Genomic DNA, 26,948 nt, shown 5'->3' on the forward strand with positions numbered 1-26,948 from the left:
AATTAACCTGAGACACTGCAGAGATGGAGTCAGATTTAGGTGACAGGACAAGGGGGAGGATTTTAAACTGACAGAGGGTAGATTTAAATAAGGTATCAGGAAGAAATCCTTCCCTGTGAAGGTGGGCAGGCCCTGGCACAGGGTGCCCAGAGAAGCTGTGGCGGCCTCTGAATCCCTGGAAATGTCCAAGGCCAGGCTGGAGCAATCTGGGATAGTGGAAGCTGTCCCTGACCGTGACAGAGGGTGGAATAGAGGATCTTTAAGGTCCCTTCCAGCCCAGGGCATTCTGTGATTCCATTATTGTATCTCCATTAATTTGCCAGTAGGTCATTAAAACTCAGGAAACTGAATAAAAAATTCCCCAGGAACTGGGCAACCTACAGCTGGGACCACGGGAAGGACTCTGTTATTGAAACAGTACACGAAAGTAACAGTGTGCTTTTACTTGTTGCATTGCTACTACTCTGAAATTAACCTGTGTTATGAAATATACAAAGTCTTGTAAATATCACTCAGTGTTTGAGGAAAAGAAGAAGGGTATAAATGTAAACATCCTACAACTCATCGCCACCACACTGTGTTCGGTGGACTGTTGATTTCAGGTGGTGGGAGGGCACTGCCAGCTTTATATATTTCAAATGGTGAATGAAGTGAAGCCAATTGATTTGCCCATCTGAGTAGTTAAATGCATTTTGCAAAATAGGTGTCAGCACTCATAAAGTTGATTTTAAAGTCATTTTACAACCTAGCTACAATGACATCGGCCCTTCATTAAATTCCTTATTCCCACGTTACTTGTAATCGCCTTTATGTTTCCTGTGCATTGTGTGCTCTCTGCAATGGATATTTATTTGCTCTCATTGTTTATTTATTCCAGCAGGAGGTATGGTATTTTGGGCTTTTTGTTCACACAGCCCCATTTCATCCTTTCTTTTTAATTTTCAATGACCACCTTGCTGTAACCACATTCCTTGGGCTGAGGAGACACTGCTTCAGTCACTTCCCTTGGGATACTCGTGGTGAGATGCTAAATAAAACAGGAACAACAGCATCTGGTACCATTTTAAGCCTTTCTAGAATTTTCTTAATTCCTGCATCAATCCAAGATTTTAAACCTATCAGAAATTCACCTTCTGAAAGAGAAGGACATGATCATTGAATATTGAGTGGCTGAGGCATCACCAAGGATTTTAAAATGCTATCTTTAAACTTTCTCTGGAATTACGAGCCATTACTTGATGTTGTAGCTGTCTTAGGATGTGCAAAAATCCACAGTGAGTGCTAAAAACATTTGCTGCTGAGTTACTTGAGGTTTTTTGGAAGGTTTTGTAGAAAGTTAGTGGAAGATTTCGCAGAGGGCTTTGTGGAAAGCTTGTGGAAGGTTTTGCAGAGGATTTGGTGGAAGGTTTTGTAGAAAGTTTGTGGGAGGCTTTTTGTGGAAGATTTTGTAGGAAGTTTGTGGACAGTTTTGTAGAAAGTTTGAGGAATGTTTTGTGGAAGGTTTTGTGGGAGGTTTGTGGAAGGTGTTGTCGAGGTGGTCCAGCATGGAAATCACCTCAGAACAGCCCAGTATGTCACAGCTTGGCAAGTACGGCTTGGTCCCTTGAACTAACTGAGGAAAAGCACTCAGAAAGGGGCTTAAATTTCACCAACAATTTTTTTAGGTTCAAATGATTTTCCGTTCCCGCAGCTGTGGCAAGCGACCCCAAGCAATTACTACTCGGAGATTTTCCAACATAAACCCCGCATTTTTCCATTTTATCTTAGTGCAGTTGAAGCACACCCCGCAGACAGCGGGTGCCGTTCGTGCAGCAATGTTTTTTAAAGCTTTTCCCGTCATTTTTGACCGGGGCAGGTGCGGGAGGCGCAGGCCCCGGCGGTCCCCTCAGCGCGGCCGCCATTTTCGAGAGACGGCGCCCCCGTGCGGCCGCGGCTGGGAAGTGGCGGACGGGAAATAAATTTTAAAAAAAGTTTTCAACAAAAACCTCCCCTGGCACAACCTGGCGCTGTTTCCCATTGTCCTGCCAATTATTCCCTGGCAGCAAAGCCCGATCTGGCTGCACCTCCTGTCAGGAGTTGCGCAGAGCCAGGGGGGCCCCCCTGAGCCTCCTTTTCTCCCTGCTGAGCCCATTCCCAGCTCCCTCAGACACTCCTGATCTTTCCCCAGCTCTGTTGTCTTGGCTGGAAAAGATGCTCCACTTGACATGGTGCTCACAAAAAAGCCAGAACTGGTGGAAAATGCAAAGATCAAGGGCTGCAGTGACCACGGGACAATGGAGCTGAAGATACAGGGAGCAGTGAGCAAAATAAATTGAATGATCCCAGAGTTTGGAAGAGCAGAACTGGGGCTGCTCGGGGAAAATCCCGTGGGAAAGAGCAAAGGCAGCCAGGGTCGTTGGGTGATCCTCCAGCATGATTTCCCCTGAGCACACAGCTCAGCCCAAAGTGCAGAAATCAAACAGCAGAAGGGTGGCGTGGAGGAACACAGGGCTCCTGACTGAGGAAAATGACACAAAAAAAATATATCTATACTGAAGGTGGAAGCAGGAGCATAAAACTTGGCAGAAACTTAAAGATTTAAAACCTTACAAACTCCATTCCTACATCCATGGGCAATGTTCAGCTGGATTTGCTCTTCAAGAAAGGCAAGAAGGAAGATGCAGCGAGCTACAGGCTGGTCAACCTCACTTTGTTCTTTGGGAAGGCTGTGGATCAAATCCCTTCAGAAGCTATTTTTAAACACATGAAGCTCATGTGTAGAAGTTATCAAGAGCAATCGATGGCTGATGAACCTCATTAATTTTTATAATGAGTCCACAGCTGCTGGACTAGGGGAGACCAGAGGAGGTTGTGTACCTGGTCTGCTTTAGGGACTCCTCCCGTTGTGGTTTTATCCCCAAATTTATGAAATTATAAATTATGAGGGGATAATGGGAAGTAAAATGGGTGGAAAATCAGCAGGCTCAGAGTTGTGATCAGCAACAAAGTTTAACTGGCAGCCAGAAATTATTGGTGTCCTTGTAGGAGCAGCCCTGAGGACAACAGTCATGAGTGTCACCAAATAAAAACCAGGAAAATCCTGGGTTTTAAATGCTGATTCTTTTAATGTGGTCATCAATGTCTTCCCTCTTGTGGGTAAAATTAGATAACAATCTTTCATTGATTATTTGGATGATTATTAGTTGGGGACTGTATGGAGTGAAAATCCAGTCATTAATGCAAAACTTGAACAGATACTCAGAGTTACCGAATGACTCCATAAGCAGCTGTGAACTAAAATCCTGTTTCTCCAGAAATGTGTTTTAAAACAGCTTCACAGAAGCTACAGTTTGCTGATCTGGCCTAACAATGATGTTTTTTTCTCTTTTTTTTTTCAAAGTACTACATTGAGGAGACAGTTATTGAGGAGGGTGAGCCACACGAGGTAAAGGTCCCTGTCATGCTGCATGTAGCACATAAATGCATGTAATTAACATGAAACACCAAATTAGCCGCCTTTTGTATCCTGAGGTTTAATTTTTCACATTAAACACACAAATATCAGTGAACAGATGCTGCTTAATGCTTTAGTTTTGCTTCAAGTCCCTGCTGTGTGATGATCTAAGAACAGTTTACATGTATCAGTTCTGTTCCCTTCACCTGGTGTAATTTCACTGAGAAATTACACTTTTGCAGATTTTTCATCATGTCACTGGTAACAAATATTTGGGTCACCAAGGAGTGATTGCCATAATTTGAAATTCTACCTCTGAAACAGCTATAACCCAACTCTCTGCTGTGTTATCATGAATATTCTTTATGGCATGGGCCTCAGCAGAAACAGAAATTATTAATTCTTGGTACATTTTCAGCTCTGTCTCATCGATGCAAAGAACTCTCAGAACTCTGACCTTCATGAATTCCTTTATAAAGGCAATTCTTTATAAAGCTAATTGATACAAAATAAAACCTGACACTTATTTGGGTGGTTTTGGAGCACCTTTTTTGGTTGTGCTAATTATTTTTAGATGCTTTTCATTAGAATCTTAGTATTAAAATTACTGCTGGCAGCATGACTATGTTGGTAAGAAAGTGTATAAAACATTTAAAGTGATTGGAAATTCATGCAGGTAGAGCAGAGGCAGCTGGAGCCCCACTCTCCCAGACCCTCTGGAGAATAATTCCATGAGTTTGATGCAGGAACCAGCCAGGGAGTTCATTCCTTGTGGGGATTTTTTTAGGGTGGGTGATATATAGGGAGCACAATGGCAATCCCAGTAGGAAAAGTGTCCCTGATTTTCTGTCTCCTTGTGGATCTGGATGAGAGCAGAGCACCCTTTCACCATCTCAGGGGGGTGAAAAACACTCATCCTAGTGAACTTTTGCAGCTATAAAACAAGGGTTATTAAATTTTTTAAATTTCCAAGTTGTCACTGAGACCATAGCACAGGTGATACTCAGGCCTTGAGACCACCACAACCACCACCTACACAGCTGAGCACACCCAGCTCAGGGCAGTGAAAAACACTTAAGATAACAAACTTTTACAGCTATAAAACAAGTGATTATTGAATTTTCTTCATCTCCAGGTGGTCACAGAGATCACTGAGACCATCAGCACAGAGTACTCAGTCCCTGAGACCACCACAACCACCACGTACACAGCTGAGCACACCCAGCCCTCCGTGGAGGATGCAGCTCCTCCCATCAGGAAGAAAACAATCCGGACAAAAGTGGACCCATCCAAGTTTCTGACACCTTACCTGGAACACAGCAATAAAATGAAGGACTTATTCAGTGAGGTAGGTTGTCCCACGTCTCTTATTTCTTGAGAAACATCAGCTTTAAAAGTGTTTTACAGGGGTTGTTTGACAGTTATATTGCAAATATCTGGATTTATCAATACTAAGCTCATGGGGAGAATATAGTAAATTAGATGTGATCCAAGTTAGAGATGGATTTTTTCCTGTTGTGTCAGATGGAATAAACTCAGTTGGCTAAAATAAGCTGAAGTGCAAATGTAGTTGAATAACTTTGTTTTATATTATTGAATAATCTGTCCCAAATTCCTGTCCTAACCAGATAAATATGGCAGTAATTGCTAATACAGTTCTGCCAGAGCTTAGGGATATGTCTTAATTATTTTTAATCATTATTTTCTTCCAGAACAAGTACAAGGAAAAATTCAGAAAAGAAAAAGGAAAGCCATATGCTTCCACAGTCGATACCCCAGAAATCCGGAGGATCAAGAAAGTGCAGGACCAGCTCAGTGAGGTGGGTGACAACTGCATTTCTAGGTTCATCCAGGTTCTGGGTGTTTATATGAAGACTGAAAATGTCATTATTCTGGATTTTAAAAAAGAAATCAGTTGATTTTGCTGTGGAATCAGTGAGTTTTGTGGTGCTCCAGGTTAAATACCGCATGGCTGGGGGAGTTGCCAGAACCATTTGCCACGTGGATGAAAAGGCCATGGATATAGAACATGCAAAGAAAGTGTCACAGCAAGTGAGCAAGGTGAGTGACTGCTGACTTTCCTACACTGGTGAATCCTGAGGTTACTGACAAGAACAAAGTTTTGAGCTCAGGGTGCCAAAACAGCCCTTATGCAACAGTTTAGAAGCACAGGAGGGATAGCAGAGAAGTTGGTAAGGCAAATATAAATATAGTGGTAAATATTTCCAGTTGCTCTCTTCAGATGTTACTGATCTGAGACTTTGATTTCAAAAACACCCCCAAACTTTAAAGTTTATCCAGTAATAAATATTCAGAAGTAAATATTTTTTTTATGATAGAGTGACTAATTTGCTGATCTTTCCTTCCAGGTATTGTATAAACAGAACTGGGAGGAGAATAAGGACAAGTACCTGCTTCCCCCTGATGCTCCAGAGCTTGTGAACGCAATAAAAAACACAGCAATGTTCAGCAAGGTAAGAAAAGCTAACCACAGATCTAAGCAGCTGAAGTAAAATGAGCTTTCAAAGCCAGAAATTAATTAATAATGAGCATTCTGGCATTTTTCTTGTAGAAACTCTATACTGAAGACTGGGATGCAGACAAAACGTTGTTTTATCCCTACAATGACAGTCCAGAGCTCAGAAGGGTGGCACAGGCTCAGAAGACTCTGAGTGATGTGAGTATCAAAGCAGGGATTTTCATGTGGGTACCAAAGGCTGTTGGGTTGTGGTGTAACCTGGGACATGCCATGGACTTTGATTAGATATAAAAGCTTCACAGTGGAGCAGAAAATAAAAGTGTGTTAAGTAAGCTCTGATAGTAGTGGTACTTCATAGAAAAATGTGTACTTGGTACTAGAGTACAAAGTAGAGCATATTGGTGTATAAATCCATTGGTAATTTGATGCTGGTTTAGGAATGAATGAAATAATTAATTTGTTAAATCAGCGAGAAGACCTTGAGTAACTCCCCAAATGCAGAAACTCTCAGGGCTGTCTCTAAGTCCAGTTCACTCTTGTGGGTGTGCAAATGTGCCTCTAAAACAGTGATAAGAAAAGTCAGGGATTGGTTGGACTGGGATGCGCTGATATTTAGATACACAGAACTCAACAGGGGACTGCAGCTCTCACATGAAGATTTCAGAGAATTTTGCAGAGGTTCAGAAGTTCCCTGGTAACACACAGATTAAAGAATTCCTGCTGCAGGGGCCGTGGGCAGAACTTTTATTAATGTGGTGGTAGCACAGTTCAATGCTGTGATCCTCAAACAAATGTTAATTTCTTCCATCCTTTCAGATTGTCTACAAAAAGGGGCACGATGAAAGGAAAGCAAAATTCACCTCTCTGCCAGACCCCCCTGATGTGGAACAAGCCAAGAAGGTGTCACGGCAGCTGAGTGATGTGAGTAGAACCTCTGCCCAAACCCCACTCCTGCAGGGAGAGAGGCAAAAAGGGACCTAAGGAAAAGGAGAAACACAGAGAAAAACCAATTTTTTCTGGAGAAATTGGGACCAAGTTGCATAATCTTGTAATGCAGATGTCAGGTTTTAATTCCATTCAGAATTTAACTATTATTCTACTTTTTAAAAAATAATTTTATTATGTATTGAAAATTATCTACATTTTAAGATTAGAGAATTGCAGTATTCACTCATGGTGGAGAAACCATTAAGAAAATTACACTGAACCTCTTCGTAAGGTAAAATAATTAATTTAGAGAAAATTTCTCTAATCTTATATTTCCATAGCTTAAAAGTAAATTGTCATCAAGAAAATTTTATAACATGTAAAAAAAAAAAGATCAGTACCGTAATTCTTTGAAATTAATAGAATAATAAGCTTTGTATGTATCTCCAGAACTATAAAATACAGATTTTTAAAAAAAGATTATTTATGGCATATATGTTCTTCAGCAATGTTAAAAAAGCATTGGAGGGGTTTTATTTTTTATGGAAAGTAATGTACTCGTGACTGAAAATGCTCCTGGAACACTGAGTAAAAACTCAGGCGGGTGTTTTGTTGTTAGAAAAACTCTTTAAACTTTTAATAATTGCTTTCTGTGAGCTTGGATAAATAATGGAAATCACAAATCCAGATAATTAAAAGGGTTTGCTTATAACCAGTTCCAGCAGCAATCCCAGTAAATTCTGACTTAATGGGCAATATCCTGATATTATGTGACCAGGGAGAAAACAGAGCTGAAGGAATATGGTAGAGATGATTTATTTATCCTTTTTAGGTCAGGGAAGGTACTAAGGGAAATAACACTGGAATGATTTGGCCAAATCATATTTAAGGTGTTTTTTACCATACTTGCTAAAGTAGTTATAAGGCAGGCATCAAATATGAAGCAGCTTTAAAAAGACAGCTTTGGAAAATGAATCTGTCAGGTGAAAATGGAACTGTGTCTTGGAAATTCAATTTTATTGTTTTGTTTCCTTATAGGTTATTTACCATGAGGACTATAAAAACAAAATCAAAGGCAAGTGGAGTCAAACTCCGTGCTATGACGTGGCAGTTGCAAAAATGAATGCAGAAAATCTAAGTATGGTGAGTGAATCCTGCAGAAAATCTTCAACAGCTTTATCCCTGTTGATGTTCATTTGGAAAATACTGAGGCTCCATTTGTGGCATTTCTTATTTCCTAAATAATCCCTGTTGTAGGTGCCTAATTTACAATTAGATGTAATGAATGTGTTCTTTTCTGTCTGTCTCTGTTCCTAACAGAGGAAATACCAGGAAGACTTTGAAAACATGAAAGACCAAATCTACTTCATGCAGACTGAAACTCCAGAATACGAAGCCAACAAACGAGCTTCAGAGAACGTCAGCAAGGTGAGGGAGCTGAGTGCCACCTGCTCAGCCTGGGAACAGTCCTGAACTCACACAAGGTTGTGCTGACATTCTTTTGGCAAGACCTTTCATGGTCCTTGGCCACCACAAGTGAAATACCTGGGGCATTTTTCATGGAAAGTTGAAGATTATATCGTAGAATAGATTCATATCACAGGATGGTTTGGGTGGGATGAGGCCTTAAAGACCACCCTGGCATGGCCAGGGCCACCTGCCACTGTCCCAGGGTGCTCCCAGTCCCATCCAACCTGGCCTGGGACAGTTCCAGGGATGGGGCAGCCACAGCTGCTCTGGGCTATCACACAGGTTAGTGAGCATTTGGCTTTCAATACTGGTTTTTAAAACCTCTTTTTTTATTTTTATTCTTTCAAGTTCAAATACAGAGCAGACTATGAAAAGAAGAAAGCTGTTGCAGATTATAATGTGCTCCCTGCTACAGAGAACCCATTGCTGAAGCAATTAAAAACTGCAGCAAATATTCTGAGTGATGTGAGTATTATCTATGTGCAGCTACATCATTTTCAGTCGTGTACCAGAAACCACTCTCACCATTTCTCCACAAGGCTTCTCCTTTGTAGTCTTTTTAGTTTTGTGGACCCATATTTGTAATGAGATAGCACCAGCCAGAATAATTCAGGTAAAGAAGGAATTCTCCACAGATGGGTGTAGCAACAGCAGTGGCACATGGGTGGCTAATTAGTGGATAGTTCATTTAGATCCTTGTGGATAATGAATCACAAGAGGACAGTTCTTTCCTTACTGTTTAAGGAATTTCAGCTAATAATGGTAATATAAGTGGTGCTTTTATATAATATTTTTATATTATATTTTGCTTATTCACTGTAATGGTCTTCTCAATTACTCTTTTATTTGTATGAGAAGAGATTGAATATTTCTCAGTGTCAGAAGTCCAAAAACCATTAGCCAGACCTTTCTGTCTTCCCTTACAAACCTAAAAAAAGTGATTTTTAAAAACCATTGGGAAAACAGTGCCATCTGTTTCCCAGTCCTGTGAGAAAGCTTTTCTTTGGAACCGTTTCTCTGTTTTACTCTTGTCATTTTTAACATGGTGGGGGTGACTTGCAGTGAAATCTCCTGCATGACCTGGTAATATTTGATTTGCAGAAATTATACAAAGAAGCCTATGAACAGTCCAGAGGAAACAAGATGAATTACTGTGAGACACCCAAGTTCCAGACTGATGCTGCTCTGAAGAACTTTAGTGATGTAGGTATTCCACTTGGGGCTTATCCTTCAGTACTGGCTCTCTTGGTTCCTTTTGCCTCTCAACTCATGGTTATTTTGGCAGGTTAAGTATAAAGATGCATATCAGAAGAATATTTTGGGGCACTACTTGGGCAGCTTTGAGGACCCTCACCAAATCCACTGCATGAAGGTTGAAGCTATGAAAAGTGATGTAAGTGTGGCAATCGTTCTGTTTTCCCCATCACTCTGGCAAAGTTCAGACAAAGCTCAGTTGTGGTTCCTTACTGAATGTTGCTCTTGTTCCTAGAAAAATTACAAAGCAGATTATGAGGAGGAAAAGACAAAGTGCTACTTCCCTCAGACCATAACTCAAGAGTATGAAGCAATCAAGAAGTTGGAGCAATGTAAAGATGTGAGTACAGGGGAGCAGTTGTTCACCACAGAAAAATTAACTGAGTGATCCCTGGTAGCATCAATGATTCTGAGTTTGGCCTCATTGCCATATGTGATTAAAAAAAAAAAATAAAATCTTCATCTCTATTTTAGGGCCTTTTGTGACATCTAGTGATCAAAGCAGATATAGCACAATCCTTTTTATAACAAGTAAACCCATAAAATGAAAGCAACAGTACCAAAATGAAGAATGAACCTTAAGCATTCACCTGCTTAAATTAATATTTTTTTTTTCAAATTCAAAGTACTTAAGTTAATTTATTAATAATTTTATTTGTTTTATCAATACTTGGAAAATATATGTGTTTTCTACAAACATTTTTGATCTTCTTTCAGTACACCTACAAAAAGCATCCTGATCAAACCAAATTCACTTCAGTGACTGACTCTCCAGTACAGAAACAAGCAGAGATCAACAGCAAACAGCTGAGTGATGTAAGTGAACTTTGGAAACACTCTGACATTCCCAGTTTCTGCCCTGTGCCCACCTTCACTTCATCCTCCAGCTTTAAGAGCACTCCTGAAGTAATTGTGTAGGTGGCTGTGTGTATTCACATTTTTATTCCAGCAAAACATCACCTGGAAATCAGGTTTTTTTAAAATAGTTTTTTTAATTCAGAGTCTATAAATTGGGCTGCTAAATATCTTTCTTTATTTTTCTTTGCAGATTTTGTATAAATCTAAAGGGGAAGAAATTATTCACAAGTACCACCTCCCTCCTGATGTGCCCCAGTTCATCCAGGCTAGAGTCAATGCCTACAACATCAGTGATGTGAGTACATTTTGAATTGCAACACCATGAAGCTCTCCACTGATATTATCACTTTTATTGCCTTTGTGATGTTAATTTTTTTGGTGGCATTATCAGCTTTCCAGGAATGAGATAAAAATGGACATCTCCCTTAACAGCCTTAGAATTTTAATAGTCTGGCCAGACTGATAAAAAAATCCAACCAGGCTCTTTTCTCCAATTCCTTTAGAGCACAAAGGCTGAGTTTGAAGCTAACAGGAAAAAATTTCTAAAGGTTCAGTCAAATGAAAAAGGGTTTTGCATAAGAAAGGCCAAAAATGCCACTGATAGAGTTGTTCTAGATAAAAAGTGTAAAAATGCTTGTGACATTTATGATCATCTTTGTAGTAGATTTATTTATTTTAATAGAACTGTAGTTTGTGTACAGGTTAACATTTTTCCCTGAGATTACTGGATAATTTAATTCCTGTAATAAAATCTCCTGTAATAAGAACATGGACTTAAACTCTTTCTTAGAATTGCTATTCCTGACACTGCAAACTCTTCCCTTTTTCCCCTCCAAGGCTAACTACAAAGCAGACTGGAAGAAAACCCTTGCCAAAGGCTATGATCTGAAGCCAGATGCCATTCCAATTATTGCTGCTAAAGCTTCTCGGAATATTGCAAGTGATGTAAGTAGGATTTACATCCAGTGGAACACATCCCCCTCCTCATTTCATTATTTATTATTATTTACCTGTGCTGGAGACCTGTCCTCTTGCTTTAGCAAGTGACTCTTCATTCCTCTCTTGAACATCCCCAATTGAATATTGGGATATTAGATTATTTGGTGAGATTGTTCAGTAATTTATTATTAGCATAGTCTTAATTGAAAGCTGAATGTCCCTGGGAGTTGCAAGCCTACATGCATGACAGTGGTGAGGGAGGGCTTGTAGCTGCAGTTGTGGGTTGAGATTTGTACCAGGTGTCAAGACAAGCTGAAAAATACAATAATCCTCTTCGTTTTTGATCTAAAAAAATAATCCTGTGCTGTTGTAAAAACCATTTATGAGGTTCCAGAACAAACTGCAGCATTAGTGCTTTGAAACTCTTGTTGTAAACCTACCCAGAGTGTGTTTTCCCTTTCCCAAGTGGGTAAAGCTGTTTTCCCTTTGTCTCTAGTACAAATACAAGGAATCCTATGAGAAAGACAAAGGCAAACAGGTCGGGTACCGGAGCCTGCAAGATGATCCCAAACTTGTGCACTACATGAACGTGGCCAAAATCCAGTCGGATCGGGAATACAAGAAGGATTATGAAGTCACCAAGACCAAATATCACGCTCCTCTGGATATGTTCAGTGTGACAGCTGCCAAGAAAGCCCAGGAAGTGGTGACAAACGCTGGCTACAAGCAGCCAATTCACCATTACACCCTCCTGCCTGATGCTGTGAACCTGGAGCTCTCCAAAAATGTGATGCAGCTTCAGAGTGATGTATGTCATCAAGAATCAGCTCCATTTTTAATTCTTGTCATGACTTCATGACATCATTAATAACTAATGCTAAACAATTAATTTATATAATCCAATATATATTACATTGGATTAACAGTAGGTTAGGATGTGACTGGTCTGCAGCCATTTATTTTCCAAACATTATCAGAATTATGTGCAGGTGTTAAGTTCTAGGAACCTTACCTAGCAAGTAATGACTTTTTTTATATCTCTCCATATTTGGCATATTCCCAGAAAAACGAGCCTGTTTTCCTAACTTATGTATTTTTGTAGTAAGATTTTAATTACTGTGATTTTATTTCTCTTAAACACTGACTCTATCATACTTAAATTATAATTAAATGTAAATTGCCCCTCAAAAATGAATGTCCAGGGTAAGTTTTCAGGCTTTACCTGTTTTATGTGTAGAGACACTAATTTTTCTTGCTTTGCTGTGTTTTTCTTGTTTATTTTTGAAAAGAATCTGTACAAATCTGACTTCAATAACTGGCTGAGAGGAGTTGGCTGGGTCCCAATTCAGTCACTGGATGTAGAAAAGGCCAAGAAAGCCACAGAGATTCTCAGTGAGAAGAAATACCGCCAGCATCCCGACCAGCTCAAGTTCTCCATCCCCATGGATGCCATGGAGCAAGTGCTGGCAAAGCAAAATGCCAAGACCATGAACAAGGTGGGAAGTGGTTGGATTGACCCAAAACTTGGGTCTTTGTCTTGCAAAATTGTGTGGCAAGGTGCATTCCCACTGGAATTATTAAAATTTCCAGTGAGTGTGGTAGTTCTTTAAGACTGGGCACTGAGAGTTTATGGTAAGCCTCTGACTCCTCATAATTAAGGGAGTTCCATTTTCTGTTTCTAAAGATTAAAGAATTCTTCAGATTTATAGTGCTTTGACAATCCTTTTTCTGTAGGACATATTCACAATAAGTGAACTGCAGAAAACTGGAATTCTGTCAGTTTTGTACAAATGTCCTGGAAAGCGGAGTTCTTTACACTTGTCTCTAGTTATTCAGGACACCACTGATCCTTATTCTTTGTTTTCCATGGAAAGAATGTCTGTGAAAATAAATTCTGCTTTCCATTAACGCAGGGAAGAACACAGATTGGAAACTTCCAGTTTCAATATTTGTTAGTTATCAAAACACACTTTGCAAATTTCTTACAATACTAAAGAAAGGAGGAAGATAACGTTGCTCCTCAGCAGCTCTATGAAGGATATTTCTGGTGCTAATAGTATTTCTGGGCAATATTATTTATTGCAAACGAGCAGAACAAAAGCAAACTCTTATTTTATGAGTTCAGTACCTTTTCAATGCTGACAATTCCTTTATAATTGCAGAGGCTGTACACAGATAAGTGGAACAAAGAGAAGACCAGCATTCATGTGATGCCAGACACCCCAGAAATCCTGCAGTGCAAAGTGAACCAGATGACCATGAGTGATGTGAGTTGCTGTGCTCACCATGGGCCTCCAGTGCCTCGCTGCCATTTTAATGCCTTGTTTGAAAATGCTGAACTTCAGAGTTCTGCCTTCATGACACCTGTTCTCTTTCACATCTGAACTTAGAAACTTTACAAAGCTGGATGGGAGGAGGACAAGAAGAAGGGTTATGACTTGCAGCCAGATGCAATTCCAATAAAAGCAGCCAAGAGCTCCAGGGACATCGCCAGCGATGTGAGTCTGGTTGTGTGATATCATTCCATTACTTTATTTAAATTAAATTATTAAACCTGAGATCTTGTGATCTGTTTTTTCAGTGATAAAGCAGAACTTCATATTTCATTTTTTAATTGAGTTTTTTACTGTTCTTTCTCTTTCCTCTCTCAGTATAAATACAAACTGGCCTACGAGAAGGCCAAAGGGAAGCACATCGGCTTCCGCAGCCTGGAGGACGACCCCAAGCTGGTGCACTTCATGCAGGTGGCAAAGATGCAATCTGACAGGGAGTACAAAAAGGGTTATGAGAAGGCCAAGACTAACTTCCACACTCCAGTTGACATGGTCAGTGTGGTGGCAGCCAAGAAAGCCCAGGAAGTAGCTACAAATGCAAACTACAAGAACTTAATCCACACCTACAACGTCCTGCCGGATGCTATGAGCATTGAACTGGCCAAAAACATGATGCAGTTACAAAGTGATGTAAGTAAGAGGTTCTTCAGCCTCTGCATTGTGAATACAAAGGTGCTTAGTTTATGAAAAAACACTGTTAGATAAATAGTATTATTTTGTTAGTGGAATTAGGCCAGGTGTCTTCAAAAATGTAGTAAATTATACAAATTTTTCAACAATTATTGCAGTTTTATTTTTCCTAGACTCTGGAATATTTCATTAATAAATTTGAGCTTAGAAATAAACAATTTTATGAATACTTACTCCATCAGGCTCTTCAGGAGCAATACTTATGTGCAGACCAAGACAGGAAAAGCTTCACTTTTCCATAATACATTTTATTTTCTACTTCCAAATTTATGAACTATTTTATGCTTCATATTGTTTTTTATCTACTTTCTGCCTGCAGAATCAATACAAAGCAGAGTATGATGAAACTATGAAGGGTGTTGGGTGGCTCCCACTGGGCTCCCTGGAAGCTGAGAAGAACAAAAAAGCCATGGAAATCGTGAGTGAGAAGAAATATCGCCAGCATCCAGACAAGTTGAAGTACTCTGTTCCTATGGATTCCATGAACATGGTCTTGGCTTTAAATAATGCCAAAATCATGGATGAGGTAAGAAAGTGCTCATCAGAATTCATTTCAGAAGTGGGCAACAATCTACATCTGATTTAATAGTCAACCTTATTGTATGCAGAACTTTAGAAAACATGATTTTATTTTGTAGCTAATTAATGTGTTTTAAGTGCTAAAATTAAAAGACAAATGTTGCTCTGGTGGCAGTAACACATCATTGTCAAGGCAGTTTGGATTTCAAGTGGAAAATAGTATTTTAAATTGTTTTATTTAATAATAACAACAGATGTTGAGGTCTCTAATTTATTTTTATCCTTCCAGCACAAGTACAAACAAGCCTGGGAAGAAGACAAAAAGAAAATTCATATCACCCCAGATATTCCACAGATTGTTTTAGCAAAAGCAAATGCATTCAATTTAAGTGAAGTGAGTATTGTTTGTAGGGCTGTGACCTTGCTCTTATTTTTTTATTAGGAATAAGTGAGATGAGAGCATGCAAAAGTCCCACCTTGTTAACCTGTAGTAATTTTACAAAACCTACTAATTTTCCTTTTCCCTGCTTCCTTTCCCAAAGTTAGATACCCATAATTGCCAAGAAAAAGAAATGTTTATAGTCAGGTTATGAGGTGTTCATGAAGACCATTAAAATTTAACAGTTGCTAACAAAATACAGTAGACTTTGAGTATTGTTCATGTTTGTAACTGTATTTATTATTTTATTATTGATTATTTTATTTCTCCATGCACAAAATTTTGTACTAGGTTCAAAATGTAGGTAGCACCTGTATTTTTGGTAAAAGATGACATTATAGACAGGTTTTGGTAAACACTTGTTAAATTTGTATATGCTAAATAAAGTATTGCTTGTAATCATGCACATCTGCAATGTGGGCAGAAATAGACATTTTTATCTCTTTTTATTTTTTAAGATGGCATCCTCATAGGTGTTACTTTTCACCAATATTTGTGCATGTGGAAAACACATCAATTTTTGCTTTTTAAAAAGATGTTTCTTTTTCCTTTTGCAGAAAATGTACAGATCTTCATTTGAAGAAACCAGGAAGAAAGGATATGATCTCAGGGCTGATGCTATTCCTGTCAAAGCTGCCAAAGCTTCCAGGGATATTGCCAGTGATGTAAGTTCTTGGGAGAAAACATGGGCAGGGACAGCTTCCACTATCCCAGGGTGCTCCAACTGGCCTTGGTCACTTCCAGGGATCCAGGGGGCAGCCACAGCTTCTCTGGGCACCTGTGCCAGGGCCTCAGTGCCCTCATAAGGAAGAATTTTTTCCTTAATTTCAAATCTAAATGGATCAAATTCTCTGTTTCTGTTCTCTTCCAGTATAAATACAAAATAGGGTATGAAAAAGACAAAGGGAAACTCGTCGGCTTCCGCAGCCTCCAGGATGATCCCAAACTTGTCCATTGCATGCAAGTGGCCAAGATGCAGTCGGACAGGGAGTACAAGAAGGCCTATGAGGCGAGCAAGACTCATTACCAGACACCTTCTGATGCCCTCAGCGTGGTGGCAGCCAAGGAGGCCCAGGACCGTGTCACCAACACCAACTACAAACGCCTGATCCACCAGTACATGCTCCTGCCAGATGCAATGAGTCTGGAGCTGTACAGAAACATGAATCAGATCCAAAGTGATGTAAGTTTTATACTTGTGACTTTTGTTTTCACATCGTGGCTGCAGTTTGGAAAGGACAGGATTATGTTTTATGAGCTGTCTTCTTTTTGTGGCTTTTGTTTTTCCATCACGGCAGTGTTTTGGAAAGAGCTGGTTTATTCTGTATGAGCTGTTTGTACATTGTCAAGTTTGCTTTTGTGTCCTGTTTGGCAGAATGAGTACAAGCAGGATTACAAGGAGTGGTTCAGGGGCATTGGTTGGAGTCCCATTGGTTCTCTGGATGTGGAGAAATCGAAGAAAGCCACGGAGATTGCGAGCGATCGGAAGTACCGCCAGCACCCCAGCATGTTCCGCTTCACCAAACAGAACGATGCCATGGACCTGGTCCTTGCCAAGCAGAATGCAAATATCATGAACAAAGTGAGTATTTAGGGGAAAAGCCAGGCAGACATTCACATCTCATCCATTCCAATAACCAGTCTGTAAATCTCTGTCGCACCTTTAAGTGGTGGTGTTCCCCTGGGAAAAACAACTGTCTCAGGCTCCTCTTTTTTCATCTTCTTTTTCTCAATGAAACAGCTTTGCTTAAAGAAAGAAATCTTTTCTCATTTTTCTCCAACCTCTATTCATCCCATTCTTACATAGAAATGACTGGTCCTGAAAATCGTGATAGTTTGGTTTCATTAGAAGAAAGACTGGACAAGAATTCAGCTGATTTTGAATTAGATCATTAATTCGTAAAATAAATCTGAGTCAGCACCTTCACCTTTTTACTCATCCATATCCAAATGGAAAGGTGAAAACCCTGCAAGAACCATATTTTGTCATTTATATTGACACATCTGATGTAACTTTCTGTCGATAGCATGCTTATACCGAAGCCTGGGAGAAGGATAAAACTCAGGTCCACGTGATGCCAGACACACCAGATATTCTACAAGCCAAACAGAACAAGACAAACTACAGCCAGGTAGAGTATTTTGATACATCTTATCAACATTTTAAATTAACATCTACTGGAGATTTAAGAACACAGGCGAGAATTTTATGTGGGTAATATTTTCAGGGTTAAATAAGTACCAGCTTCAGGCTAGCAAACTAACAAACTAAATTGCATTATAATGTATGGAAAATATAAGTCCTGCTTTTGAAGTCTGTACATAGAGTACATAGTCCATATTCTATGCTTTGCATAGAATTCAGTCATGTTAAAAATTCCTTACTGTAAAATTACAAGTTAATTGTGTATATTTTTAACCTAACCTATGGGAAGAAGTAGATGCAGTGATTCCAGCTTCTCTTCAGCTTTCAGACAGGAGAAAGTGACAGTTGTGCCAGTAGAAAACACTCAAGTTTTGCTTTGCATCATTGCTCAGAGGCAAATCTTTGACTCAAGAATGCCTGTACTTAAAATCAACTGTGCACAAATGGACTTGACTGTTAAATGACGTCATGAAAACCTTATTAAAATTTTGCCAAGGCACTCAAAAAGTGTTCAGTTATCTCAGATGTATGTGTTTCAAATTTCCAGATATGTTTTAAATCAAGATAAGCTATAGTAGGAACCTGCTGAATAGTGAAAAACTATTTAGTCCCTCTCCTAAGCTTTGGAAGACCAGCATTTCTTGTTTATCAGTTTCCCATTTCTCAATTTCTATTCTAGCAGCCCTTCTCTCATAACTCAAGCCTGTGAGGTGACCAGAGTTTGGATCATTAGTGTATCTAAATAGCAGGTGACATACATATTACTGGTTTTAATTAATATTGTTTTCAATTTTAGAAACTCTACAAGCTTGGCTGGGAGGAAATGATAAAGAAAGGCTATGACCTCACACCTGAAGCCATGTCAGTGAAAGCTGCCAAAGCTTCAAGGGACATTGCAAGTGATGTAAGCAGCATTTTACCTCAATGTGACATGCACTGACCTGGTGATTATAACCTACAGAGTCTCAGTAAATTGAGATACACTTCTCTGCTAAGGTGTGGCTTGGAGTCAAAACCAACATTACTGACAAAACTCCTTCCTGAGCTGTTTTTGTCCAGTTTAGCAAGGGCTAATGGCATCTCAACAAGTCCAAAGTTTGGTCCATTCATGGTTGGTCATAAAAAGGGAGGAGTTTTCATGTCTTTGGGCTGCTTCGTTTTCAGAGCAGCAGCAAATTTGGTACAGTTAGCTGAGCCCAGTGCCTATCCAGAGAAATCCTCATTACAACTCTGAAACAGATGTGGTGACATACAGACCGCTGTTACCATAACTTGGTACAAATACAACTCCTACATTTGTTTTATTTTTATGGATAGAGAATTTATTAATTCTCTATATACTAAAGAAGAGATTTTATTAATCATTGGGAAATGTTTCCCATGCTTCAGTATCTTTGTATTTCATAATTTTTCATTGTTGATGATGTTATGCATCAAAATATTTCAGTGTGTCAGTATTAGGGGGTTCTGAATCAGATGGCACTGGAGACCATTCCTATTGCCATGCTCTCTCCCTTTGCAAGGACTCTTTCCTTCCCAGGGAGAGCATTCACTGACACCAAGTCATGCACATTGGTCAAGGGGCTGCTAAAACTTTACGTGAGAGCCCATAACAAGTTGCTTATTTATAGAATCATAGAATGACAAAATTGTTTGGGTTGGAAGGGTTGTTAAGGATTATTCATTTCCACCCTTTCTGTGGGCAGGGCTACACTCCGCTATCTCAGGTTGCTCCAAGCCTCACCCAACCTGGCCTTGGACACTTCCAGGGGTAATTTCATGAGGAACACTAAGATGAGGGAATACATTGGTGTTTTATCACTTACATGTTTGTCCCTGTGGTTTGAGTGGTGCCACCTTTGCCGTTGCAGTTCAAGTACAAAGAAGGATACCGCAAGCAGCAGGGACATCACATCGGGTTCCGCAGCCTGCAGGATGACCCCAAGATGTTGTGGTCCATGCAAGTAGCTAAAATGCAGAGTGAGAGGGAGTACAAGAAAGACTTTGAAAAGTGGAAGACCAAGTTTAATATGCCTGTGGATATGCTGGGCTTCCTTCTGGCCAAGAAGTGTCAGGAGCTGGTCAGTGATGTGGACTACAAACACATACTGCACCGCTGGACTTGTCTGCCAGACCAGGTCGATGTCACCGAGGCAAGGAGGGTCAACGAGCTGCAGAGTGATGTAAGCTCCCTTGGCGTTTAATTCACTTATTTCCATGTAAAATAATTACTGCTGAGTGGAAAGCATCTTTGATGACTCTCTTTGGATATCAGTATAGATCAGATTGGAGCTAAACTGCCAGTTTGACTTTTCATGGAGTTTAATCAATGAACAGTGAAATAATCTGCTGTGGTTTTGATTTTCACCCTTAACAGAACCTGTATAAGTCAGATCTGCAGTGGCTCAGAGGCATTGGATGGAGTCCTTTGGGATCTCTGGAAGCTGAAAAGAACAAGAAAGCTTCTGAAATACTGAGTGACAAGAAGTACAGGCAGCACCCAGACACAATTAAGTTCACAAGTATCCCAGATGCCATGGATGTTGTTTTGGCAAAATCTAATGCCAAAAATAGGAGTGATGTAAGTTGCTTCTAGAGACAGAATGTGGGATTCAATAAATGAATATGTTCACATACATTTTACAAAGAATCCCTGGTTCAGAACATGCTCTTATATATCCAGATAGCAGGTGTTTATATTCAGGACTTCACTGCTCTTTGTGCCTTGTTCAGAAGATGAAGATCTTGAGCGCTGATAATTTACTCAGTATAACTGCAAATAAGACCTTTAATAGACAGTATGTAAATGTATTGTTTTAATGCTGTTTCCATGGCATTACATGGATGTAAAGAAGAAAAAAGGTTGTATTTCAGTAAGATGTCGTATTATTTGATTTTCCTATCTTATTTCGTTTACATCCCTAATTCTTGCTTAGTATATCTTTTCTTTGCTAATTTAGAGAAAAGGTGAACTGAAATTACTGCTGTGCAGGTGAATCTTGGATCAGACTAGGTTTTTGCTTGTGTCTCTTTCAGATACTCTACAGGGAAGCTTGGAACAAGGACAAGACTAAGGTTCACATCATGCCTGATACTCCTGAAATTTTGTTGGCTAAATCAAACTTGATTAACACAAGTGATGTAAGTTTGCATTTCAAACTGAGTATAGAGAATTGCAGGGTTGTATTACTCACCTCTACAGAAAGTTATGGGAATAATTCAGATTAGTGTATTTGCTAAAAGAAAATTTTGATCTTTAAAGAAACAATTTGAAAACATTTAAATTGTAATTTTAAAATATTGTATATCCAAGGGCACAAAACACCTGTCATTAATAGAAAGGTATGGAGTTTAATTTAATTAAGTAAACTGTGTTTGGAAACCCATGCTTTCTCTTCAATAGTCAGAGGTGGAAAGTTGTAGTATTGAAAAACTCTAGAGAGTTTTATCTTCATTAATTCCTTTGAATCTTTCTCTAACAGAAACGTTACAAGGTAGGATATGAAGAGCTGAAGAAGAAAGGCTACGACCTCCCTCCTGATGCCATCCCCCTCCAGGCAGCCAAGGCATCCCGAGACATAGCCAGCGAGGTGGGTCTGCTGAAGGAAAATCAGAATGGGGCACAGAGGGGGCAGTTACTCTTGGAGAAAAATAATTTCTATTTAACAGGAAGAGATATATAAAATTTTAACACTGGTGTGTTGCTGCCCGCCTAAAAGTTTGTATAATTCTTAATGATGTAAAGCTAATTAAATTAAATACAATAAAAAATAAATATAATAAAAATTAGATATAATTAAATGTAATAAAAATGAAATACAATATAAAGATGATAGTATATAACCATGAAGAATCCCATAATATCTCCTGGATGTTATAACAAATGCGAAGAACTTTGGGGAAAAACAGAAGCAAGTTAAAATACGTTAGATTCAAAATTATTAACTACTGTATTAACAAGAGAGAAACTGAAATGGCAGCTTGGAAAGAAGTGTTAATTGTTGTTTCTGTGTTCAATTAGTACAAATACAAAACTGCATACAGAAAACAGCTGGGCCACCACATTGGGGCCAGGAACATCGAGGATGACCCCAAGATGATGTGGTCCATGCATGTGGCCAAGATCCAGAGTGACAGGGAGTACAAGAAGGACTTTGAGAAGTCCAAGACAAGGTTCAGCAGCCCCGTGGACATGCTGGGAGTGGTGTTGGCCAAGAAGTGCCAGGAGCTGGTCAGTGATGCCGATTACCGGCACCCTCTGCATCGCTGGACGTGTCTGCCGGACCAGAACGATGTTGTCCATGCCAAGACAGTGTACGACCTGCAGAGTGATGTGAGTTGTTCTTTACTGGCTGAGTGACAGCCTTGGGTTGTCTGTCCTGGGTTCTGTTCTAGTTTTGAAGGAGGGGCCGGTGTGGGCGGGAAAGGGCAATGGAATGAAGTTTTTTCTTCTGGAGAGCCAGCAGTTGGGAAAGACAAACGCTGAGGGCAGGGGAGACCATAGGAGATGGGTACAGCCACTGAATGGGTGGCTGGTGGGTTGACCCAGTGGAACATGTTCCATTCAGGAGAACATCCATTGGTAGCAGTTGGGATTTCTTGGAGTGAGGAAGTTGCTGAGGTGGATTTTTCCTCTCCTGTCCTTCCAGAACGTGTACAAGTCTGACCTGCAGTGGCTGAGGGGCATTGGCTGGTCCCCAATTGGATCACTGGACGTCGAGAAGAACAAGAGGGCGAGTGAGATCCTGAGTGACAAGAAGTATCGTCAGCACCCAGACACCATCAAATTCACCAGCCTTCCTGACTCAATGCCCATGGTGCTGGCAAAGCACAACTCCAAAATCATGGACCAAGTGAGATTTCCTTGTGTTTGCATCTTGAAGGCAATGAGCATCTTCCTTTCCCAGGATGTTGTTCTCTGTCCTTCCATGGCCTGGGTGATTCAGGGGGAGATATTGCATCCTCTTGTCTCAGGGATTTATGTTCCTTGTTTGAGATAAAGCACTCTTTTTTTGTGGTTGGAGCAGTAGTGGGGTACAGTGTGGAAAAGGGTGAAGCTTGAGAAAGGGCATGAGTTTCTGAGTCAGTGCAAAGTGACACTTTGGTTCGTGGAGCTGATGTTCTCGTTGAGTTTGTTTCCTAACCCTGTGTGCTCTTGTTTCCTGTCGTTTGCAGCGCTCATACATCTCAGCTTGGGAGAAGGACAAAACCAGCATTCACATCATGCCAGACACCCCTGGGATCCTGCTGGCCCAGCAGAACAAAGTGAACTTCAGCGAGGTGGGTGGTTGTTGGTGGTGCAGTGTGTGTCCCTGGGTGCTGCTGTGCCCCCAGCGTTGTCTGAGGGCCTGGTGGTGTCTGTTGCAGAAACTGTACAAGCAGGCGATGGAGGAGGAGAAGAAGAAGGGCTACGACATGCGGGCAGATGCCATTCCCATCAAGTCTGCCAAAGCTTCCCGGGACATTGCCAGTGATGTGAGTGCACAACAGCCCTTGTGGCACACACTTTCACACGGATGCCACGTGCTGGCACCTGAACTCAGGGTTTGCAACTGAGCCAAATGGAGGCGACAAATCCATTAGCTGTCACTGCCCTTCAGTTGTTCATCAAAGTTTTTGTTCATACTGTCCACCTGTACCTGTCCCTGCAAGTTATGAATGTGCACTGTTGCCAGGGAAGGCCTAGATGTTGTGGAAGGGTAGCTGTGGGAGTTGGGTGATTGCTGGAGCTCAAAGCAGGGTCCCTCCTGGGGTTGTGAGTCCATCTCCTTGTGCAACAGCCTGGAGTTCTGAGGTGTTGGGCTGCCCTCAGCACTGCCCTTCTGCATGGCCCTGACTCTGCAGCTATACAGCTGAGCTGTGCATGAGGAAAGAAAACCCAAACCCAGTTTTCATTTAAAGATGAAAGCTGCATAAAAAAGCCCAATTTTTTTATTCTTAGTTATTAATACAAAATTGCATTGCTGCATGTGTTTGCTGTCTTTATTTAATTTTCCCAGAAGTCTCTATGTAGTTATCTTTTATTCCCTCAGTAGTTTCAGTAAGAGTTGATTTGGCCATTGTGCTGAAGATTGGTAAATTATTTTTATGTAGGGGATATTGAACTTCAGGTCTTTGGTATAGCTTTAATGATTTAGCGATTTTACTTCGTCTCAGTTACAGACCAGTAGCTCTAAATATATAGGCCAGGGAGAATCTTGGAAAATGTGGGATTTATCAGAAGGATGTTGTGTGGATCCTTTTCTAGCTGTACACTGTAGGTCATCAGCTGAACACTTTCACACTCTAAATTCTCTGTGGTTTCAGCTGATAAATTGGCTGGAGGTGATGCCACAGCGGTTGCTAGGAATGTGGTAAAAATTAAAATAATAGTCAGTGCATACTGTTTTTTCCTGCAGTACAAGTACAAGGAAGGGTATCGCAAACAACTGGGCCACCACATTGGGGCCAGGAACATCGAGGATGACCCCAAGATGATGTGGTCGATGCATGTGGCCAAGATCCAGAGTGACAGGGAGTACAAGAAAGCCTTTGAGAAGTCCAAGACCAACTTCAGCAGCCCCGTGGACATGCTGGGAGTGGTGTTGGCCAAGAAGTGCCAGGAGCTGGTCAGTGATGCCGATTACCGGCACCCTCTGCACCGCTGGACGTGTCTGCCAGACCAGAACGATGTTGTCCATGCCAAGACAGTGTACGACCTGCAGAGTGATGTGAGTTGTTCTTTACTGGCTGAGTGACAGCCTTGGGTTGTCTGTCCTGGGTTCTGTTCTAGTTTTGAAGGAGGGGCCTGTGTGGCAGGGGATGGGCAACAGACTGAAAACCTTATCTTCTGAAGAACCAAGCTTTGGCAAGTCTTGGGTGCAGATGAAAATGGTATGAAGAGCCATGATGATGGGTAGGAGATGGGTACAGCCACTGAATGGTTGGCTGGTGGGTTGACCCAGTGGAATGTGCTCCATTAAGGAGGAGCTTCCCATGGTAGGAGATGATGTTGCTTGGAGTGAGGAGGTTGCTAAGCTGGTTTTTTCCTCTCCTCTCCTTCCAGAATGTGTACAAGTCTGATCTGCAGTGGCTGAGGGGCATTGGCTGGTCCCCAATTGGATCATTGGACGTTGAGAAGAACAAGAGGGCGAGTGAGATCCTGAGTGACAAGAAGTATCGTCAGCACCCAGACACCATCAAATTCACCAGCCTTCCTGACTCGATGCCCATGGTGCTGGCAAAGCACAACTCCCAAATCATGGACCATGTGAGATTTCCTTGTGTTTACTTCCTGAAGGCAATGAGCACCTTCCTTTCTCAGGATGTTATCTGTCCTTCCATGGCCTGGGTTATTCAGGGGGGAATACTGCATCCACTTGTCTCGGGGATTTATGTTTCTTGTTTGAGATAAAGCACTCTTTTGGAGATGTAATGAACTACAGTGTGGAAAAAAATGGTTGAACTATTAGAAAGGTTTGGGGATAGCAAAGGTCTTACTGGGTCAGTGCAAATTACAGGCTCCTTCCTTTGGTTTGTGGACGTGATTTTCTCATTGAGTTTGTTTCCCTAAACCTGAGTGACCTTATCTCCCTCTGTGCTCCTCGTTTGCAGCGCTCGTACATCTCAGCCTGGGAGAAGGACAAAACCAGCATTCACATCATGCCAGACACCCCTGGGATCCTGCTGGCCCAGCAGAACAAAGTGAACTTCAGCGAGGTGGGTGGTTGTTGGTAGTGCAGTGTGTGTCCCTGGGTGCTGCTGTGTCTGGGCAGCAGCGTTTTCTGAGGGCCTGGTGGTGTCTGTTGCAGAAACTGTACAAGCAGGCGATGGAGGAGGAGAAGAAGAAGGGCTACGACATGCGGGCAGATGCCATTCCCATCAAGTCTGCCAAAGCTTCCCGGGACATTGCCAGTGATGTGAGTGCACAGCAGCCCTTGTGGCACACACTGGGAGTGATTCTTTTCTCACTTTAAATTCTCTGTGGCTTCAGCTGCTATGTTTTCTGGAGGTGGTCCTGGTGGGGTCTTGTTCACATAAAAAACCCAAAGCTAACACTCAGTGAACATTTTTTTGTCCGCAGTACAAGTACAAGGAAGGGTATCGCAAACAGCTGGGCCACCACATTGGGGCCAGGAACATCGAGGATGATCCCAAGATGATGTGGTCGATGCACGTGGCCAAGATCCAGAGTGACAGGGAGTACAAGAAAGCCTTTGAGAAGTCCAAGACCAACTTCAGCAGCCCCGTGGACATGCTGGGAGTGGTGTTGGCCAAGAAGTGCCAGGAGCTGGTCAGTGATGCCGACTACCGGCACCCTCTGCACCGCTGGACGTGCCTGCCGGACCAGAATGATGTTGTCCATGCCAAGACAGTGTATGACCTGCAGAGTGATGTGAGTTGTTCTTTGCTGGCTGTGTTGCAAACGTAACTCTCTCTTGTCTTCTTGTATTCTGTTCCTCTGCTGGAAGAGGTTCTTGTTGGAACAATAATTCTTGTCTGATTCTGAGGAACTGATATTGTGTTGTGACACTTCTTGACGTGGACATTCAGTGATGATGTTTGTGTGGGGTCGTGCTTCATGACCACAGAAGAACCCTTTCTTGCCATGAACATTTTATGGGGAGAGTTGTGGCTGAGACCTTTAGTACAGTAAGGCAGGGGAAGGGCAGCAGGGTAAAATATTTGCCTTTGGAGGGCCAAGAGTGGCAGCGGCAAGCTCTGTGTGAAGGTACATGGTACAGAGGGTCCTGGGTGATGTAACGCACCCGTCATGCCTCTGCCACCTATAGAATGTCAAATAGAGAAGGTCTTTGCTGGGATACTGAGATGATAGAGAGGATGGGTGGTGAATTCTTTGGTGGGTACTTGTGCTGTTGCAGGAGTGGGGAGCCAGGTGTGGGGCGCTGATCTTCATGGGAGTCCCAGTCTTGGTGTCTGGTGGGTTGACCCAGGGAAACATGTACCATTTGGTAGAGCATACTGTGGTAGGAGATGAGGTTGCTTGGAGTGAAGAATTTGCTAAGTTGCTTGTGTGCTTTCCTGTCCTTCCAGAATGTGTACAAGTCTGACCTGCAGTGGCTGAGGGGCATTGGCTGGTCCCCAATTGGATCATTGGATGCTGAGAAGAACAAGAGGGCGAGTGAGATCCTGAGTGACAAGAAGTATCGTCAGCACCCAGACACCATCAAATTCACCAGCCTTCCTGACTCAATGCCCATGGTGCTGGCAAAGCACAACTCCCAAATCATGGACCAAGTAAGATTTCTTTCTGTTTGCATTCTGAAGGGAATGAGCAGGTTCCTTTCTCAGGATGTTGTTCTCTGTCCTTCCAAGGCCCAGGTTATGCAAGGGGAAAATCCCTCTTGCCTTAGGGATTTATGTTCCTTGTTTGAGATAAAACTCTTTTTTTGTGTGGTTGAAGCAGTAAAGAGGTACAGTGTGGAAAAGAAAAGAGTGAAGCATTAGAAAGGTTTGGGGAA

The 26,948-nt window shown here is 41.3% G+C and overlaps 1 protein-coding gene across 38 annotated transcripts in view; it reads left to right on the top strand.

The window, feature by feature from the left end:
• Positions 1–26,948, top strand: part of NEB (nebulin) — a 100,086-nt gene that overhangs the window by 1,943 nt on the left and 71,195 nt on the right. For 36 of the 38 annotated variants that reach the window (XM_063161506.1, XM_063161516.1, XM_063161527.1 and 33 more), the window contains 42 exons: positions 3,380–3,424; positions 4,569–4,781; positions 5,146–5,253; positions 5,390–5,494; positions 5,803–5,907; positions 6,006–6,110; positions 6,729–6,833; positions 7,878–7,982; positions 8,160–8,267; positions 8,658–8,774; positions 9,411–9,512; positions 9,595–9,702; positions 9,799–9,903; positions 10,281–10,379; positions 10,612–10,716; positions 11,259–11,366; positions 11,857–12,168; positions 12,650–12,856; positions 13,523–13,627; positions 13,751–13,858; positions 14,012–14,323; positions 14,703–14,909; positions 15,192–15,296; positions 15,899–16,006; positions 16,213–16,524; positions 16,717–16,923; positions 17,369–17,473; positions 18,284–18,391; positions 19,359–19,670; positions 19,865–20,068; positions 20,524–20,628; positions 20,970–21,077; positions 21,509–21,820; positions 22,137–22,340; positions 22,663–22,767; positions 22,855–22,962; positions 23,886–24,197; positions 24,533–24,736; positions 25,081–25,185; positions 25,278–25,385; positions 25,550–25,861; positions 26,521–26,724. In XM_063161506.1, the coding sequence (XP_063017576.1) occupies positions 3,380–3,424; positions 4,569–4,781; positions 5,146–5,253; positions 5,390–5,494; positions 5,803–5,907; positions 6,006–6,110; positions 6,729–6,833; positions 7,878–7,982; positions 8,160–8,267; positions 8,658–8,774; positions 9,411–9,512; positions 9,595–9,702; positions 9,799–9,903; positions 10,281–10,379; positions 10,612–10,716; positions 11,259–11,366; positions 11,857–12,168; positions 12,650–12,856; positions 13,523–13,627; positions 13,751–13,858; positions 14,012–14,323; positions 14,703–14,909; positions 15,192–15,296; positions 15,899–16,006; positions 16,213–16,524; positions 16,717–16,923; positions 17,369–17,473; positions 18,284–18,391; positions 19,359–19,670; positions 19,865–20,068; positions 20,524–20,628; positions 20,970–21,077; positions 21,509–21,820; positions 22,137–22,340; positions 22,663–22,767; positions 22,855–22,962; positions 23,886–24,197; positions 24,533–24,736; positions 25,081–25,185; positions 25,278–25,385; positions 25,550–25,861; positions 26,521–26,724 (6,642 nt within the window). The remainder of the gene's footprint in view (positions 1–3,379; positions 3,425–4,568; positions 4,782–5,145; positions 5,254–5,389; positions 5,495–5,802; positions 5,908–6,005; positions 6,111–6,728; positions 6,834–7,877; positions 7,983–8,159; positions 8,268–8,657; positions 8,775–9,410; positions 9,513–9,594; positions 9,703–9,798; positions 9,904–10,280; positions 10,380–10,611; positions 10,717–11,258; positions 11,367–11,856; positions 12,169–12,649; positions 12,857–13,522; positions 13,628–13,750; positions 13,859–14,011; positions 14,324–14,702; positions 14,910–15,191; positions 15,297–15,898; positions 16,007–16,212; positions 16,525–16,716; positions 16,924–17,368; positions 17,474–18,283; positions 18,392–19,358; positions 19,671–19,864; positions 20,069–20,523; positions 20,629–20,969; positions 21,078–21,508; positions 21,821–22,136; positions 22,341–22,662; positions 22,768–22,854; positions 22,963–23,885; positions 24,198–24,532; positions 24,737–25,080; positions 25,186–25,277; positions 25,386–25,549; positions 25,862–26,520; positions 26,725–26,948) is intronic. The other 2 variants (XM_063161534.1, XM_063161532.1) reach the window with 2 other exon arrangements.

Source organism: Melospiza melodia, chromosome 8, assembly GCF_035770615.1.
Source record: "Melospiza melodia melodia isolate bMelMel2 chromosome 8, bMelMel2.pri, whole genome shotgun sequence".
NCBI classification, from domain to species: domain Eukaryota; kingdom Metazoa; phylum Chordata; class Aves; order Passeriformes; family Passerellidae; genus Melospiza; species Melospiza melodia.